The sequence below is a fragment of the Salmo salar genome, chromosome ssa01 (assembly GCF_905237065.1).
Source record: "Salmo salar chromosome ssa01, Ssal_v3.1, whole genome shotgun sequence".
Lineage (NCBI taxonomy): Eukaryota > Metazoa > Chordata > Actinopteri > Salmoniformes > Salmonidae > Salmo > Salmo salar.
This window is the reverse complement of record NC_059442.1, coordinates 103,689,584-103,703,091: the sequence shown is the minus strand read 5'-3', so window position 1 is coordinate 103,703,091 and position 13,508 is coordinate 103,689,584. Positions and strand designations below refer to the sequence as shown.

At 39.8% G+C, this 13,508-nt stretch overlaps 1 protein-coding gene across 8 annotated transcripts in view; it reads left to right on the top strand.

Moving 5' to 3' along the window:
• The window catches only part of LOC106595326 (collagen alpha-1(XIX) chain), a 252,114-nt gene that overhangs the window by 62,581 nt on the left and 176,025 nt on the right, over positions 1-13,508 (top strand). For 6 of the 8 annotated variants that reach the window (XR_006756828.1, XM_045687088.1, XM_045687091.1 and 3 more), the window contains exons 14-15: positions 6,822-6,866; positions 12,999-13,034. Coding sequence is in view for 7 of the 8 variants with exons in the window: in XM_045687088.1 (XP_045543044.1) it covers positions 6,822-6,866; positions 12,999-13,034 (81 nt within the window). In the remaining variant the exon portion in view is untranslated. The remainder of the gene's footprint in view (positions 1-6,821; positions 6,867-12,998; positions 13,035-13,508) is intronic. The other 2 variants (XM_045687095.1, XM_045687093.1) reach the window with 1 other exon arrangement.

Below are 13,508 nucleotides of genomic sequence, written 5' to 3'. Positions count from 1 at the left end.
ACCTATAGAATACCATTATAAACCTATAGAACACCACTATAAACCTATAGAACACCACGATAAACCTATAGAACACCACGATAAACCTATAGAACACCACGATAAACCTATAGAATACCACCATCACTATAAACCTATAGAATACCACTATAAACCTATAGAATACCACTATAAACCTATAGAATACCACCATCACTATAAACCTAGAATGCCACTATAACTATAAACCTATAGAATACCACTACAAACCTATAGAATACCACCATCACTATAAACCTGTAGAATACCACTATAACTATAAACCTATAGAATACCATTATAAACCTATAGAATACCACTATAAACCTATAGAATATCGCTATCACTATAAACCTATAGAATACCACCATCACTATAAACCTGTAGAATACCACTATAACTATAAACCTATAAAATACCATTATAAACCAATAGAATACCACTATAAACCTATATAATACCACTATCACTATAAACCTATAGAAAACCACTATAAACCTATAGAATACCACCATCACTATAAACCTAGAATACCACTATAACTATAAACCTATAGAATACCACTACAAACCTATAGAATACCACCATCACAATAAACCTATAGAATACCACCATCACTATAAACCTATAGAATACCACCATCACTATAAACCTGTAGAATACCACTGTAACTATACACCTATAGAATACCATTATAAACCTATAGAATACCACTATAAACCTATAGAATACCACTATCACTATAAACCTATAGAATACCACCATCACTATAAACCTGTAGAATACCAATATAAACCTATAGAAAACCACTATAAACCTATAGAATACCACTATAAACCTATGGAATACCACCATCAATATAAACCTATAGAATACCACCATCACTATAAACCCATAGAATACCACTGTAACTATAAACCTATAGAATACCACTATAAACCTATAGAACACCACTATAAACCTATAGAACACCACTATAAACCTATAGAATACCACCATCACTATAAACCTAGAATACCACTATAACTATAAACCTATAGAATACCACTACAAACCTATAGAATACCACCATCACTATAAACCTGTAGAATACCACTATAACTATAAACCTATAGAATACCATTATAAACCTATAGAATACCACTATAAACCTATAGAATATCGCTATCACTATAAACCTATAGAATACCACCATCACTATAAACCTGTAGAATACCACTATAACTATAAACCTATAGAATACCATTATAAACCAATAGAATACCACTATAAACCTATATAATACCACCATCACTATAAACCTATAGAAAACCACTATAAACCTATAGAATACCACCATCACTATAAACCTGTAAAATACCACTATAACTATAAACCTATAGAATACCACTATAAACCTATAGAATACCACTATAAACCTATAGAATACCACCATCACTATACACCTATAGAATACCACTATAAACCTATAGAATACCAACATCACTATAAACCTATAGAATACCAATATAAACCTATAGAATACCAACATCACTATAAACCTATAGAATACCACCATCACTATAAACCTATAGAATACCAATATAAACCTATAGAATACCAATATAAACCTATAGAATACCAATATAAACCTATAGAATACCACTATAACTATAAACCCATAGAATACCACCATCACTATAAACCTGTAAAATACCTCTGTAACTATAAACCTATAGAATGCCATTATAAACCTATAGAATACCTCCATCACTATAAACCTATAGAATACCACCATTACTATAAACCTGTAGAATACCACTATAACTATAAACCTATAGAATACCATTATAAACCTATAGAATACCACTATAAACCTATATAATACCACCATCACTATAAACCTATAGAATACCACCATCACTATAACCCTGTAAAATACCACTGTAACTATAAACCTATAGAATACCATTATAAACCTATAGAATACCACCATCACTATAAACCTATAGAATACCACTATAAACCTATAGAAAACCACTATAAACCTATAGAATACCACTATAAACCTATAGAATACCACCATCACTATAAACCTATAGAATACCACTATAAACCTATAGAATACCACTATAAACCTATAGAATACCACTATAAACCTATAGAATACCACTATAAACCTATAGAATACCACCATCACTATAAACCTGTAAAATACCACTAACTATAAACCTATAGAATACCATTATAAACCTATAGAATACCACCATCACTATAAACCTATAGAATACCACTATAAACCTATAGAATACCACTATACACCTATAGAATACCACTATTAACCTATAGAACACCACCATCACTATAAACCTATAGAATACCACTATAAACCTATAGAATACCAACATCACTATAAACCTATAGAATACCACTTTAAACCTATAGAATACCACTATAAACCTATAGAATACCACTATAAACCTATAGAATACCACCATCACTATAAACCTATAGAATACCACTTTAAACCTATAGAATACCACTATACACCTATAGAATACCACTATTAACCTATAGAACACCACCATCACTATAAACCTATAGAATACCACTATAAACCTATAGAATACCAACATCACTATAAACCTATAGAATACCACTTTAAACCTATAGAATACCACTATAAACCTATAGAATACCACTATAAACCTATAGAATACCACCATCACTATAAACCTATAGAATACCACTATAAACCTATAGAATACCACTATACACCTATAGAATACCACTATTAACCTATAGAACACCACCATCACTATAAACCTATAGAATACCACTATAAACCTATAGAATACCAACATCACTATAAACCTATAGAATACCACTTTAAACCTATAGAATACCACTATAAACCTATAGAATACCACTATAAACCTATAGAATACCACCATCACTATAAACCTATAGAATACCACTTTAAACCTATAGAATACCAACATCACTATAAAACTATAGAATACCAATATAAACCTATAGAATACCAATATAAACCTATAGAATACCACTATAACTATAAACCTATAGAATACCACCATCACTATAAACCTATAGAATACCACCATCACTATAAACCTATAGAATACCACTATAAACCTATAGAATACCAACATCACTATAAACCTATAGAATACCAATATAAACCTATAGAATACCACCATAACTATAAACCTATAGAATACCACTATAAACCTATAGAGTACCACTATAACCCTATAGAATACCACTTTAAACCTATAGAATACCTACATCACTATAAACCTATAGAATACCACTATAAACCTATAAAATACCACTACAACCCTATAGAATAACACTTTAAACCTATAGAATACCTACATCACCATAAACCTATAGAATACCATATATCTAAGCCTATAGTTCAGATCAGTTTATCATGAATTTGTTCCTGCATCATAAATATCGATCCAGACCTGCAGATAGGGAAACTGACACTGACAGTGCTATACTAGTAGGGGATGTTGATCTAACATTAAAATGGCTCTAGGTGATTTATATTACTATTGGTAAAGTCAACACCGCTGAATGTTCACACATTAAAATGCAGCAGTTGAAGTTGAGAATCTGCAGTCAGTGCGTTTTTATGTATGGCTGCTATACATGATGAAGCTGTCTGGTATGGTCTCAACAGTTTCTTATACTGTACAATCAATAGCTGTACTGTAGAGATTCATTTATGTGTGTATTTATGTGACTGGGACAAAGCACATCAATGAACATTTCTTTAAATGTGAGAGATTTAGCCAGCTGGCTATTTTTCATGCAGTAATATTGATATAGTGTCCATTAGTTTATTATGTCTAGGGAACTATGCTTGGTTAAATGGGGTATTCTGACTTCTTACCAAGTGTATTTTACTGTAATGCGTTAAAGTCCAAATGAAATCAGATAATGAAATTGGGTTAAAATGTGTTATCTATTATAACATAACACATGTCTGGTGACAAAGCCATGTTTTAATATCAGTATCTATCTATCGTACATGATGTGAAAAACAAACCTGTTGGACAGACTGGGCATTATTACTGTATACTATGTTACTAACAGACAGTACATCATGTAGGCCTGACCAAAGTTGGGACATTGAGTTTTCTGCATTATGAAGCATTTACATGACACTACAGAATCCTATGACAGCCGTGTTAGCTCCTGTTAACATTACATAACATGGGGAATATTGAAACAATCTAACTGAATATCTAGGATTAGAACACTATTTTTTTCAAGTGTTCCACTCCACTAGCCAGCACCTCGCCTAAATAGGTGTGCGTTTCTTTCGCCTCTGGATTACAGGTTTACCATTGAACTTGAAGCCCAGAGACATATTGTAATGCCATGCTACTGGCGGCAGAGAAGTCAGGCGCAGGAGAGTGGAAACTGATTTACAACGGTTGTGTTTAATAACCATAAACCACCGTCAACAGAATAATACAATAAATGGGTGAAACAAAACCCGGTAACTACCAGCATACCTTGCACAAGCACTACAACAAACAATTACGGACAAGGACATGGGGGGAACAGAGGGTTAAATACACAACATGTAATTGATGGAATTGAAACCAGGTGTGATGGAAGACAAGACAAAACCAGTGGATAATGAAAAATGGATCGGCGATGGCTAGAAGGTCGGTGACATCGACCGCTGAACGCCGCCCGAACAAGGAGAGGAACTAACTTCGGCGGAAGTCGTGACAAATATATTTAGAGAGTTTGGCCATTTTTCATATTTAGAGAATAAAGGAGAGCCGCACACTCTAGGAGCTCAGATGCAAAAATATTTATGTCCAACGTTTGGACAGACAAGCTGTCTTCATCAGGGTATAATGACAAACACTGCGGAGTGACTCATTTATAGTGTCAAAAGACACACACAGGTGTCTGTAATCATGGCCGGGTGTGGCCTGATATCATTGGTTAATTCTCATATATTAAAATAGCATACAAAAAACAAATGGATAGCGTACGATCATAGATACAATTTGGCTACATAAGTCTACAAACATTTACAATACCAATCACAATAATCACAAGAATGGCTTCAGATCAAAGTCTACGTTGAGACCAAAGGGAGCAAGAGTCTTTAAATTAAAGATCCAAGCAGCCTCTCGTTTTAACAATAAATTGTCGAGGTCATACCCTCTCCTAGGGAGGGTGACATGTTCGATACCAATATAACATAGAGACGAAATCGAGTGGTTTGCTTCCAAAAACCTGTATTCCAGACTAGCTGACGCGATGCTATTCTCCTGATTTATGACCACTTTTCTTCTCTGACCTCCATTGATTTAGTCACCCTAATTTTGACCAAGGTTAGCAACTCCTATCACTTTTGGATTGGATTATCATAGAGACATTGGTTTTCTTAGAGGATGATCTACACTATTGAACAAACAATGTGTTTTTCATTGGACCACCTACACAGAGTTATGTTGCTGTACTTCTCTGTTTAGTCCTGCAGGACCAGTAGTTGTCTATGATTCAGACTGACTCTAAGTACAAAGACATTTAACAAAGAGTTTCCTGGACTATTCAGAGACCCCGATACCTGCGGACACAGATATCAGCAGCACATGTCAAGCCAAAACACTAATCAATCAATCAATCAATCAATCAATCAATCAATCAATCAATCAATCAATCAATCAATCAATCAATCAGTAAAATGTATTTTGTAAAGGCCTTTTTACAGCAGCAGTTGTCACAGTGCTTATACAGAAACACAGTCTAAAACCCCAAACAGCAAGCAATGCAGATGTAGAAGCACAGTGGCTAGGAAAAACTCCCTAGAAGGCAGGAACCTAGGAAGAAACCTAGAGAGGAACCAGCCTCTGAGGGGTGACCAGTCCTCTTCTGGCTGTGCCGGGTGGAGAGGAACCAGGCTCTGAGGAGTGGCATGTCCTGGGTGCTGACTAACTGAGCATAAACTGAAGACTAGGTGCTGACTAACACAGAGTAAACTGTAGGCTAGGTACTGACTAACAGAGAGCAAACTGTAGGCTCGGTGCTGACTAACAGAGAGTAAACTGTAGGCTAGGTGCTGACTAACAGAGAGTAAACTGTAGGCTAGGTACTGACTAACAGAGAGCACACTGTAGGCTAGGTGCTGACTAACAGAGAGTAAACTGTAGGCTCGGTGCTGACTAACAGAGAGTAAACTGTAGGCTAGGTACTGACTAACAGAGAGCAAACTGTAGGCTAGGTACTGACTAACAGAGAGCAAACTGTAGGCTAGGTGCTGACTAACGTAGAGTAAACTGTAGGCTCGGTGCTGACTAACAGAGAGTAAACTGTAGGCTAGGTGCTGACTAACAGACAGTCAACTGTAGGCTAGGTGCTGACTAACAGAGAGTAAACTGTAGGCTAGGTGCTGACTAACAGAGAGTCAACTGTAGGCTAGGTGCTGACTAACAGAGAGTCAACTGTAGGCTAGGTGCTGACTAACAGAGAGTCAACTGTAGGCTAGGTGCTGACTAACGAAGAGTCAACTGTAGGCTAGGTGCTGACTAACGAAGAGTCAACTGTAGGCTAGGTGCTGACTAACAGAGAGTCAACTGTAGGCTAGGTGCTGACTAACGAAGAGTCAACTGTAGGCTAGGTGCTGACTGGAAAAATGTCTTTGTTCTTTTTTGACAACCTAAAGGTGTCTAATGTCTTTGTTCTTTATTGACAACATGAATGTGTCTAATGTCTTTGTTCCTTTTGACAACAGAAAGGTGTCTGATGTATTTGTTTGTTCCCAGGGCTTGAAAGGAGACTCAGGTCCTATTGGCCCCAAAGGTGATCAAGTAAGTCATAATCCCTCATCTATGGTTTGGCTTTAAACATTAGTAAATAGCATGAGCTGATGCACACCCCAAAATGTTTGTAGAGGTGCTGACAAACAGACAGTCAACTGTAGGCTAGGTGCTGACTAACGGAGAGTGAACTGTAGGCTAGGTGTTGACTAACAGAGAGTCAACTGTAGGCTAGGTGCTGACTAACAGAGAGTAAACTGTAGACTAGGTGCTGACTAACAGAGAGTAAACTGTAGGCTAGGTGCTGACTAACAGAGAGTCAACTGTAGGCTAGGTGCTGACTAACAGACAGTCAACTGTAGGCTAGGTGCTGACTAACAGAGAGTAAACTGTAGACTAGGTGCTGACTAACAGAGAGTAAACTGTAGGCTAGGTGCTGACTAACGGAGAGTGAACTGTAGACTAGGTGCTGACTAACAGAGAGTAAACTGTAGACTAGGTGCTGACTAACAGAGAGTAAACTGTAGGCTAGGTGCTGACTAACAGAGAGTAAATTGTAGGCTAGGTGCTGACTAACGGAAAGTCAACTGTAGACTTGGTGCTGACTAACAGAGTAAACTGTAGGCTAGGTGCTGACTAACAGAGTAAACTGTAGGCTAGGTGCTGACTAACAGAAAGTAAACTGTAGACTAGGTGCTGGCTATTGTAACAGTATAGATTCCGTCCCTCTCCTCGCCCCAACCTGGGCTCAAACCAGGGACCCTCTGCACACATCAACAACTGACACCCCACGAAGCATCGTTACCCATCGCGCCACAAAAGCCGCGGCCCTTGCAGAGCAAGGGGAATAACTACTTAAGGTCGCAGAGCGAGTGACATCACCGATTGAAACGCAATTAGCGTGCACCACCGCTAACTAACTAGCCATTTCACATCGGTTACACTAGGTGCCGACTAACGGAGAGTAAACTGTAGGCTAGGTGCTGACAATCAGACAGTCAACTGTGGCTAGGTGCTGACTGAGAGTAAACAGTAGGCTAGGTGCTGACTAACAGAGAGTGAACTGTAGGCTAGGTGCTGACTAACGGAAAATAAACTGTAGGCTAGGTGCTGACTAATGGAGAGTAAACTATAGGCTAGGTGCTGACTAACAGAGAGTAAACTGTAGGCTAGGTTCTGACTAACGGAGAGTAAACTGTAGGCTAGGTTCTGACTAACGGAGAGTAAACTGTAGGCTAGGTTCTGACTAACGGAGAGTAAACTGTAGGCTAGCTTCTGACTAACGGAGAGTAAACTGTAGGCTAGGTGCTGACTAAGAGAGAGTCAACTGTAGGCTAGGTGCTGACTAACAGAGTAAACTGTAGGCTAGGTGCTGACTAACGGTGCTGACTAACAGAGAGTAAACTGTAGACTAGGTGCTGACTAACAGAGAGTCAACTGTAGGCTAGGTGCTGACTAACGGAGAGTAAACTGTAGACTAGGTGCTGACTAGCAGAGAGTAAACTGTAGGCTAGGTGCTGACTAACAGAGAGTCAACTGTAGGCTAGGTGCTGACTAACAGAGAGTGAACTGTCGGCTTGGTGCTGACTAACAGAGAGTAAACTGTAGGCTTGGTGCTGACTAACAGAGAGTGAACTGTCGGCTTGGTGCTGACTAACAGAGAGTAAACTGTAGATAAAGAAAGGAAGTTGTGTACTCTATACATGTTCCCAACTATTTGATAGGAAAACGTAAGATTTCAAGATTTCAACATTTTTCAGGGTGGCTTTGTATATTAACTTTGTACAGTCATGTACATTCATGGATGAACACAAACATTAGGAATTAACGGGTCATGTGACAAAGCGGACCACCCAGGTTGCATGACTGATGGTCTGACTTCAGAATTCAATCTGTTCGACCACTGGTCATTTCACCAAACGGGCTGAACATCATTGGACAGGATCTACTATCATCATAGCACATTACAAACTTGATCTGCTGTCCAGCCCAGATTATAGTGTTGTACAGAGTCCAATATAGTATTTCTGATCAGTCAGAAATGCCAATTATTTGTACCAGACACACCCTTCTAAAAAACCTCATGCCTCGCTGGTGGTCAGTCTAAATACATTCTATTACCATATTATTAGATCACTAAATGGGTACATGAAAAGTTGAACTATTTACCATAATTGAAAAAACTCAGACAGAACAGTAATAAAGTCTAGACGGGTCCAGCAAGCTGGGGATTTAAAGCATTCACATATACAGTGGAGACTTAATTATCAGCATTCTTTTATAGCCTGTTCATTGAAAGGGAATTTGAATTACAGTAGGCAAATTCCTCTTATTGCAATTCAAAATATATGTAGAAAAAAGTTCTCTAAAACCACAGTGGGATTTCTTTGCTCTGTAAGAGATGGAATGTTTTCCGTTCTCTAATTAGTTACCATATTGTTCATATTTACACGAACGGTACTCACATATGCACACATACACACATTCATTTCCACTTTCATTATTGGTGAGGGAGCTGCTGTATGATTGTAGGGTTATTGTAGGTACACAGTCTTCCAGCCTTGAAGTTTTAATGAGCTATCTGTTTGGTTCTCTGAAGAGGAGAGAGCAAAATAGAGAGAGAGAGGGAGAGAGAGAGAGGGAGAGCACCAAATGAGTCTGTTTTGTAGAGCTATCGGAGTGAGGGGCAAATGTGATTATTTATATTTTTGGGTCAGAACAGTAATGAGTACCTCAATATTCCCAAGCAGGAAGGAATATTTTGGGTGAGACACCTGTGAATACAACCTAAACGGTCTTGAATAACTAATTAGTCATAAATAATCTTAACTTTCCAGATCATATTGACCTAATTGGTTAATGCATAAAGTTTGGCAAATGTCTAAAAACTTTGTACCATGGTTGCAAGTCATTGTAAACAAAATACTGTAGCTCAGTTGGTAGAGCATCGGTCTGGCAATGCCAGGATAGTGGGATTGATTCCTGGGACCATATGTAAAAAATATATGCACGCATGACTATAAGATTCTTTGGATTAAACACTTGTCTGGTAAATGGCATGTAAGACAAGCAGTGAAGGAAGTCCTTTTGTTAAAGCAGGACATAACACTTCTTTACTGACTTCATGTATCCACTACACTTATAGTCTAGCACTGATCTGACAAACCATTAAGGAGCTTTTATTTAAAGGAAACATGTTTTTAAAAGGACACATGTATTCATTAATAGGACACATGTATTCATTAATAGGACACATGTATTCATTAATAGGACACATGTATTCATTAATAGGACACATGTATTCATTAATAGGACACATGTACTCATTAAAAGGACATGTATTCATTAAAAGCACACATGCTTACAAACCATAATTCAATGGATAGTGAACATATTTTAATTGAAAATCAGGCAGAGGGAAAGTTTTATAGAGAAGGAAGATACTATTATGGAGAAATATCCAGCTTGTGCATGTGAGAATAGATAGTAGAAAAAACAGAGGAGAGTAGACCGAGGGGTTGAGAGGTGCTGTTTACATTGTGTGATGGGAAAACAACTCTCTTCCTGCTACTTCATTCAAAGGAGTTTACACAGTTGGGAACTACCTGGTACCTAATGGCAGAAGTAAAGTCTTCTAGACAAACAGTCAGCTTGTGAGAATAGACAGTAAACTAGTGGAGAAGAATGTAGTTGGAAGTGTGCGATACATTGAGCTAACGTTTACTATTGTCATCATGGGAAAACCTTCCTTCTCTGAATCTACCACCTGGCTTGTCACGTTAACTAAACAATGTGTCATGGATGTCTCTGTGTTAACACTGCAAATGCACTATTCCTAGGGAATAGGATGGACAGCACACCAGACATAGGTTCCTAGGGAATAGGATGGACAGCACACCAGACAAAGGTTCCTAGGGAATAGGAAGGACAGCACACCAGACATAGGTTCCTAGGGAATAGGATGAACAGCACACCAGACATAGGTTCCTAGGGAATAGGGTGGACAGCACACCAGACATAGGTTCCTAGGGAATAGGATGAACAGCACACCAGACATAGGTTCCTAGGGAATAGGATGAACAGCACACCAGACATAGGTTCCTAGGAAATAGGATGGACAACACACCAGACATAGGTTCCTAGGGAATAGGGTGGACAACACACCAGACATAGGTTCTTAGGGAATAGGGTACGATGTGGTATGTACACCAGACATAGGTTCCTAGGGAATAGGATGGACAACACACCAGACATAGGTTCCTAGGGAATAGGGTACCATTTGGTATGAAGACCAGACATAGGTTCCTAGGGAATAGGGTACCATGTGGTATGTACACCAGACATAGGTTCCTAGGGAATAGGATGGACAACACACCAGACATAGGTTCTTAGGGAATAGGATGAACAGCACACCAGACATAGGTTCCTAGGGAATAGGATGGACAGCACACCAGACATAGGTTCTTAGGGAATAGGATGAACAGCACACCAGACATAGGTTCCTAGGGAATAGGATGGACAACACACCAGACATAGGTTCCTAGGGAATAGGGTGGACAGCACACCAGACATAGGTTCCTAGGGAATAGGATGAACAGCACACCAGACATAGGTTCCTAGGGAATAGGATGGACAGCACACCAGACATAGGTTCCTAGGGAATAGGATGAACAGCACACCAGACATAGGTTCCTAGGGAATAGGATGGACAGCACACCAGACATAGGTTCCTAGGGAATAGGATGGACAACACACCAGACATAGGTTCCTAGGGAATAGGGTGGACAACACACCAGACATAGGTTCTTAGGGAATAGGATGAACAGCACACCAGACATAGGTTCCTAGGGAATAGGATGGACAGCACACCAGACATAGGTTCCTAGGGAATAGGATGGACAGCACACCAGACATAGGTTCCTAGGGAATAGGATGGACAGCACACCAGACATAGGTTCCTAGGGAATAGGATGGACAGCACACCAGACATAGGTTCCTAGGGAATAGGATGCCATGTGGTATGAAGACCAGACATAGGTTCCTAGGGAATAGGATGAACAGCACACCAGACATAGGTTCCTAGGGAATAGGATGAACAGCACACCAGACATAGGTTCCTAGGGAATAGGATGGACAGCACACCAGACATAGGTTCCTAGGGAATAGGATGGACAGCACACCAGACATAGGTTCCTAGGGAATAGGATGAACAGCACACCAGACATAGGTTCCTAGGGAATAGGATGGACAGCACACCAGACATAGGTTCCTAGGGAATAGGATGCCATGTGGTATGTACACCAGACATAGGTTCCTAGGGAATAGGGTACCATGTGGTATGTACACCAGACATAGGTTCCTAGGGAATAGGGTACCATGTGGTATGAAGACCAGACATAGGTTCCTAGGGAATAGGGTACCATGTGGTATGAAGACCAGACATAGGTTCCTAGGGAATAGGGTACCATTTGGTATGAAGACCAGACATAGGTTCCTGATACTATTTGCAACTATTCTTTTAGTTATGCTTTGCCAGGCAAGCTCAATCAAGCCCAGATAATGTATTTGAAATGATGTGAAATAGTATTTGAACCCAGCTGTGGTGGACAACACACACACACAGCTAAATAAAGCAGTAACACAAGGTGATGTTTATTTTGACTGACCTTTAAAGCTCTGCATGCACAAGCCCTCCCGCAAGTACCGCCGCTTGGCTAGACGTGAAGGTAACTTCTTTAGACATTTATTTAGTGTAGTAATACTTTCTGCCAGTATTTAGAGTCGAAGAAAATTATTGAATATCAGCAATTCCTTCCTTTCAAAATGAATCGTCTGAATGTGTGTCACTTGACGTTCTGTGTTGTACTATACGTTGGGTGTGATAGGTGCTGAGAGAAGATCCATGTTAGTCTCTCTTGACGTTCTGTGTTGTACTATACGTTGGGTGTGATAGGTGCTGAGAGAAGATCCATGTTAGAGTCACTCTTGACGTTCTGTGTTGTACTATACGTTGGGTGTGATAGGTGCTGAGAGAAGATCCATGTTAGAGTCACTCTTGACGTTCTGTGTTGTACTATACGTTGGGTGTGATAGGTGCAGAGGGAAGATCCATATAAGAGTCAATAAATTCATGAATGACTAATATGTTCAACGATAAAAAACAACAATTTCTCTCTCCCACAGGGCGATACGGGTCTTCAAGGTCTGCCTGGACTAAGTGTAAGTATGCAGTCTTTTATGCAGCTGTCTTCATATGAATGTACACGCTCACACACACACACACACACGCACACGCACACACACACACACACAGGGGGGATGAGGAGAGGGTGGGGGGTGAGGAGAGGGGAAGGAGGGGGATGAGGAAAGTGGAAGGAGGAGGGATGAGGGGGATGAGGAGATGGGAAGGAGGGGGTTATGAGGGGAAGGAGGAGGGATGAGGGGGGATGAGGAGGGAAGGAGGAGGTTATGAGGGGAAGGAGGAGGGATGAGGGGGGATGGGGAGAGGGGAAGGAGGAGGTTATGAGGGGAAGGAGGAGGGATGAGGGGGGATGAGGAGGTTATGAGGGGGGGATGAGGAGGGGAGAGAGGGATTTGGAACTGCTCAGGTGAACAGTCTCAGTGTCACATTACCATCCACCTCTGTGCTGTCTGGGAGGTCAGGCATGGAGAGGCTAGACAGGGGTAGATGAG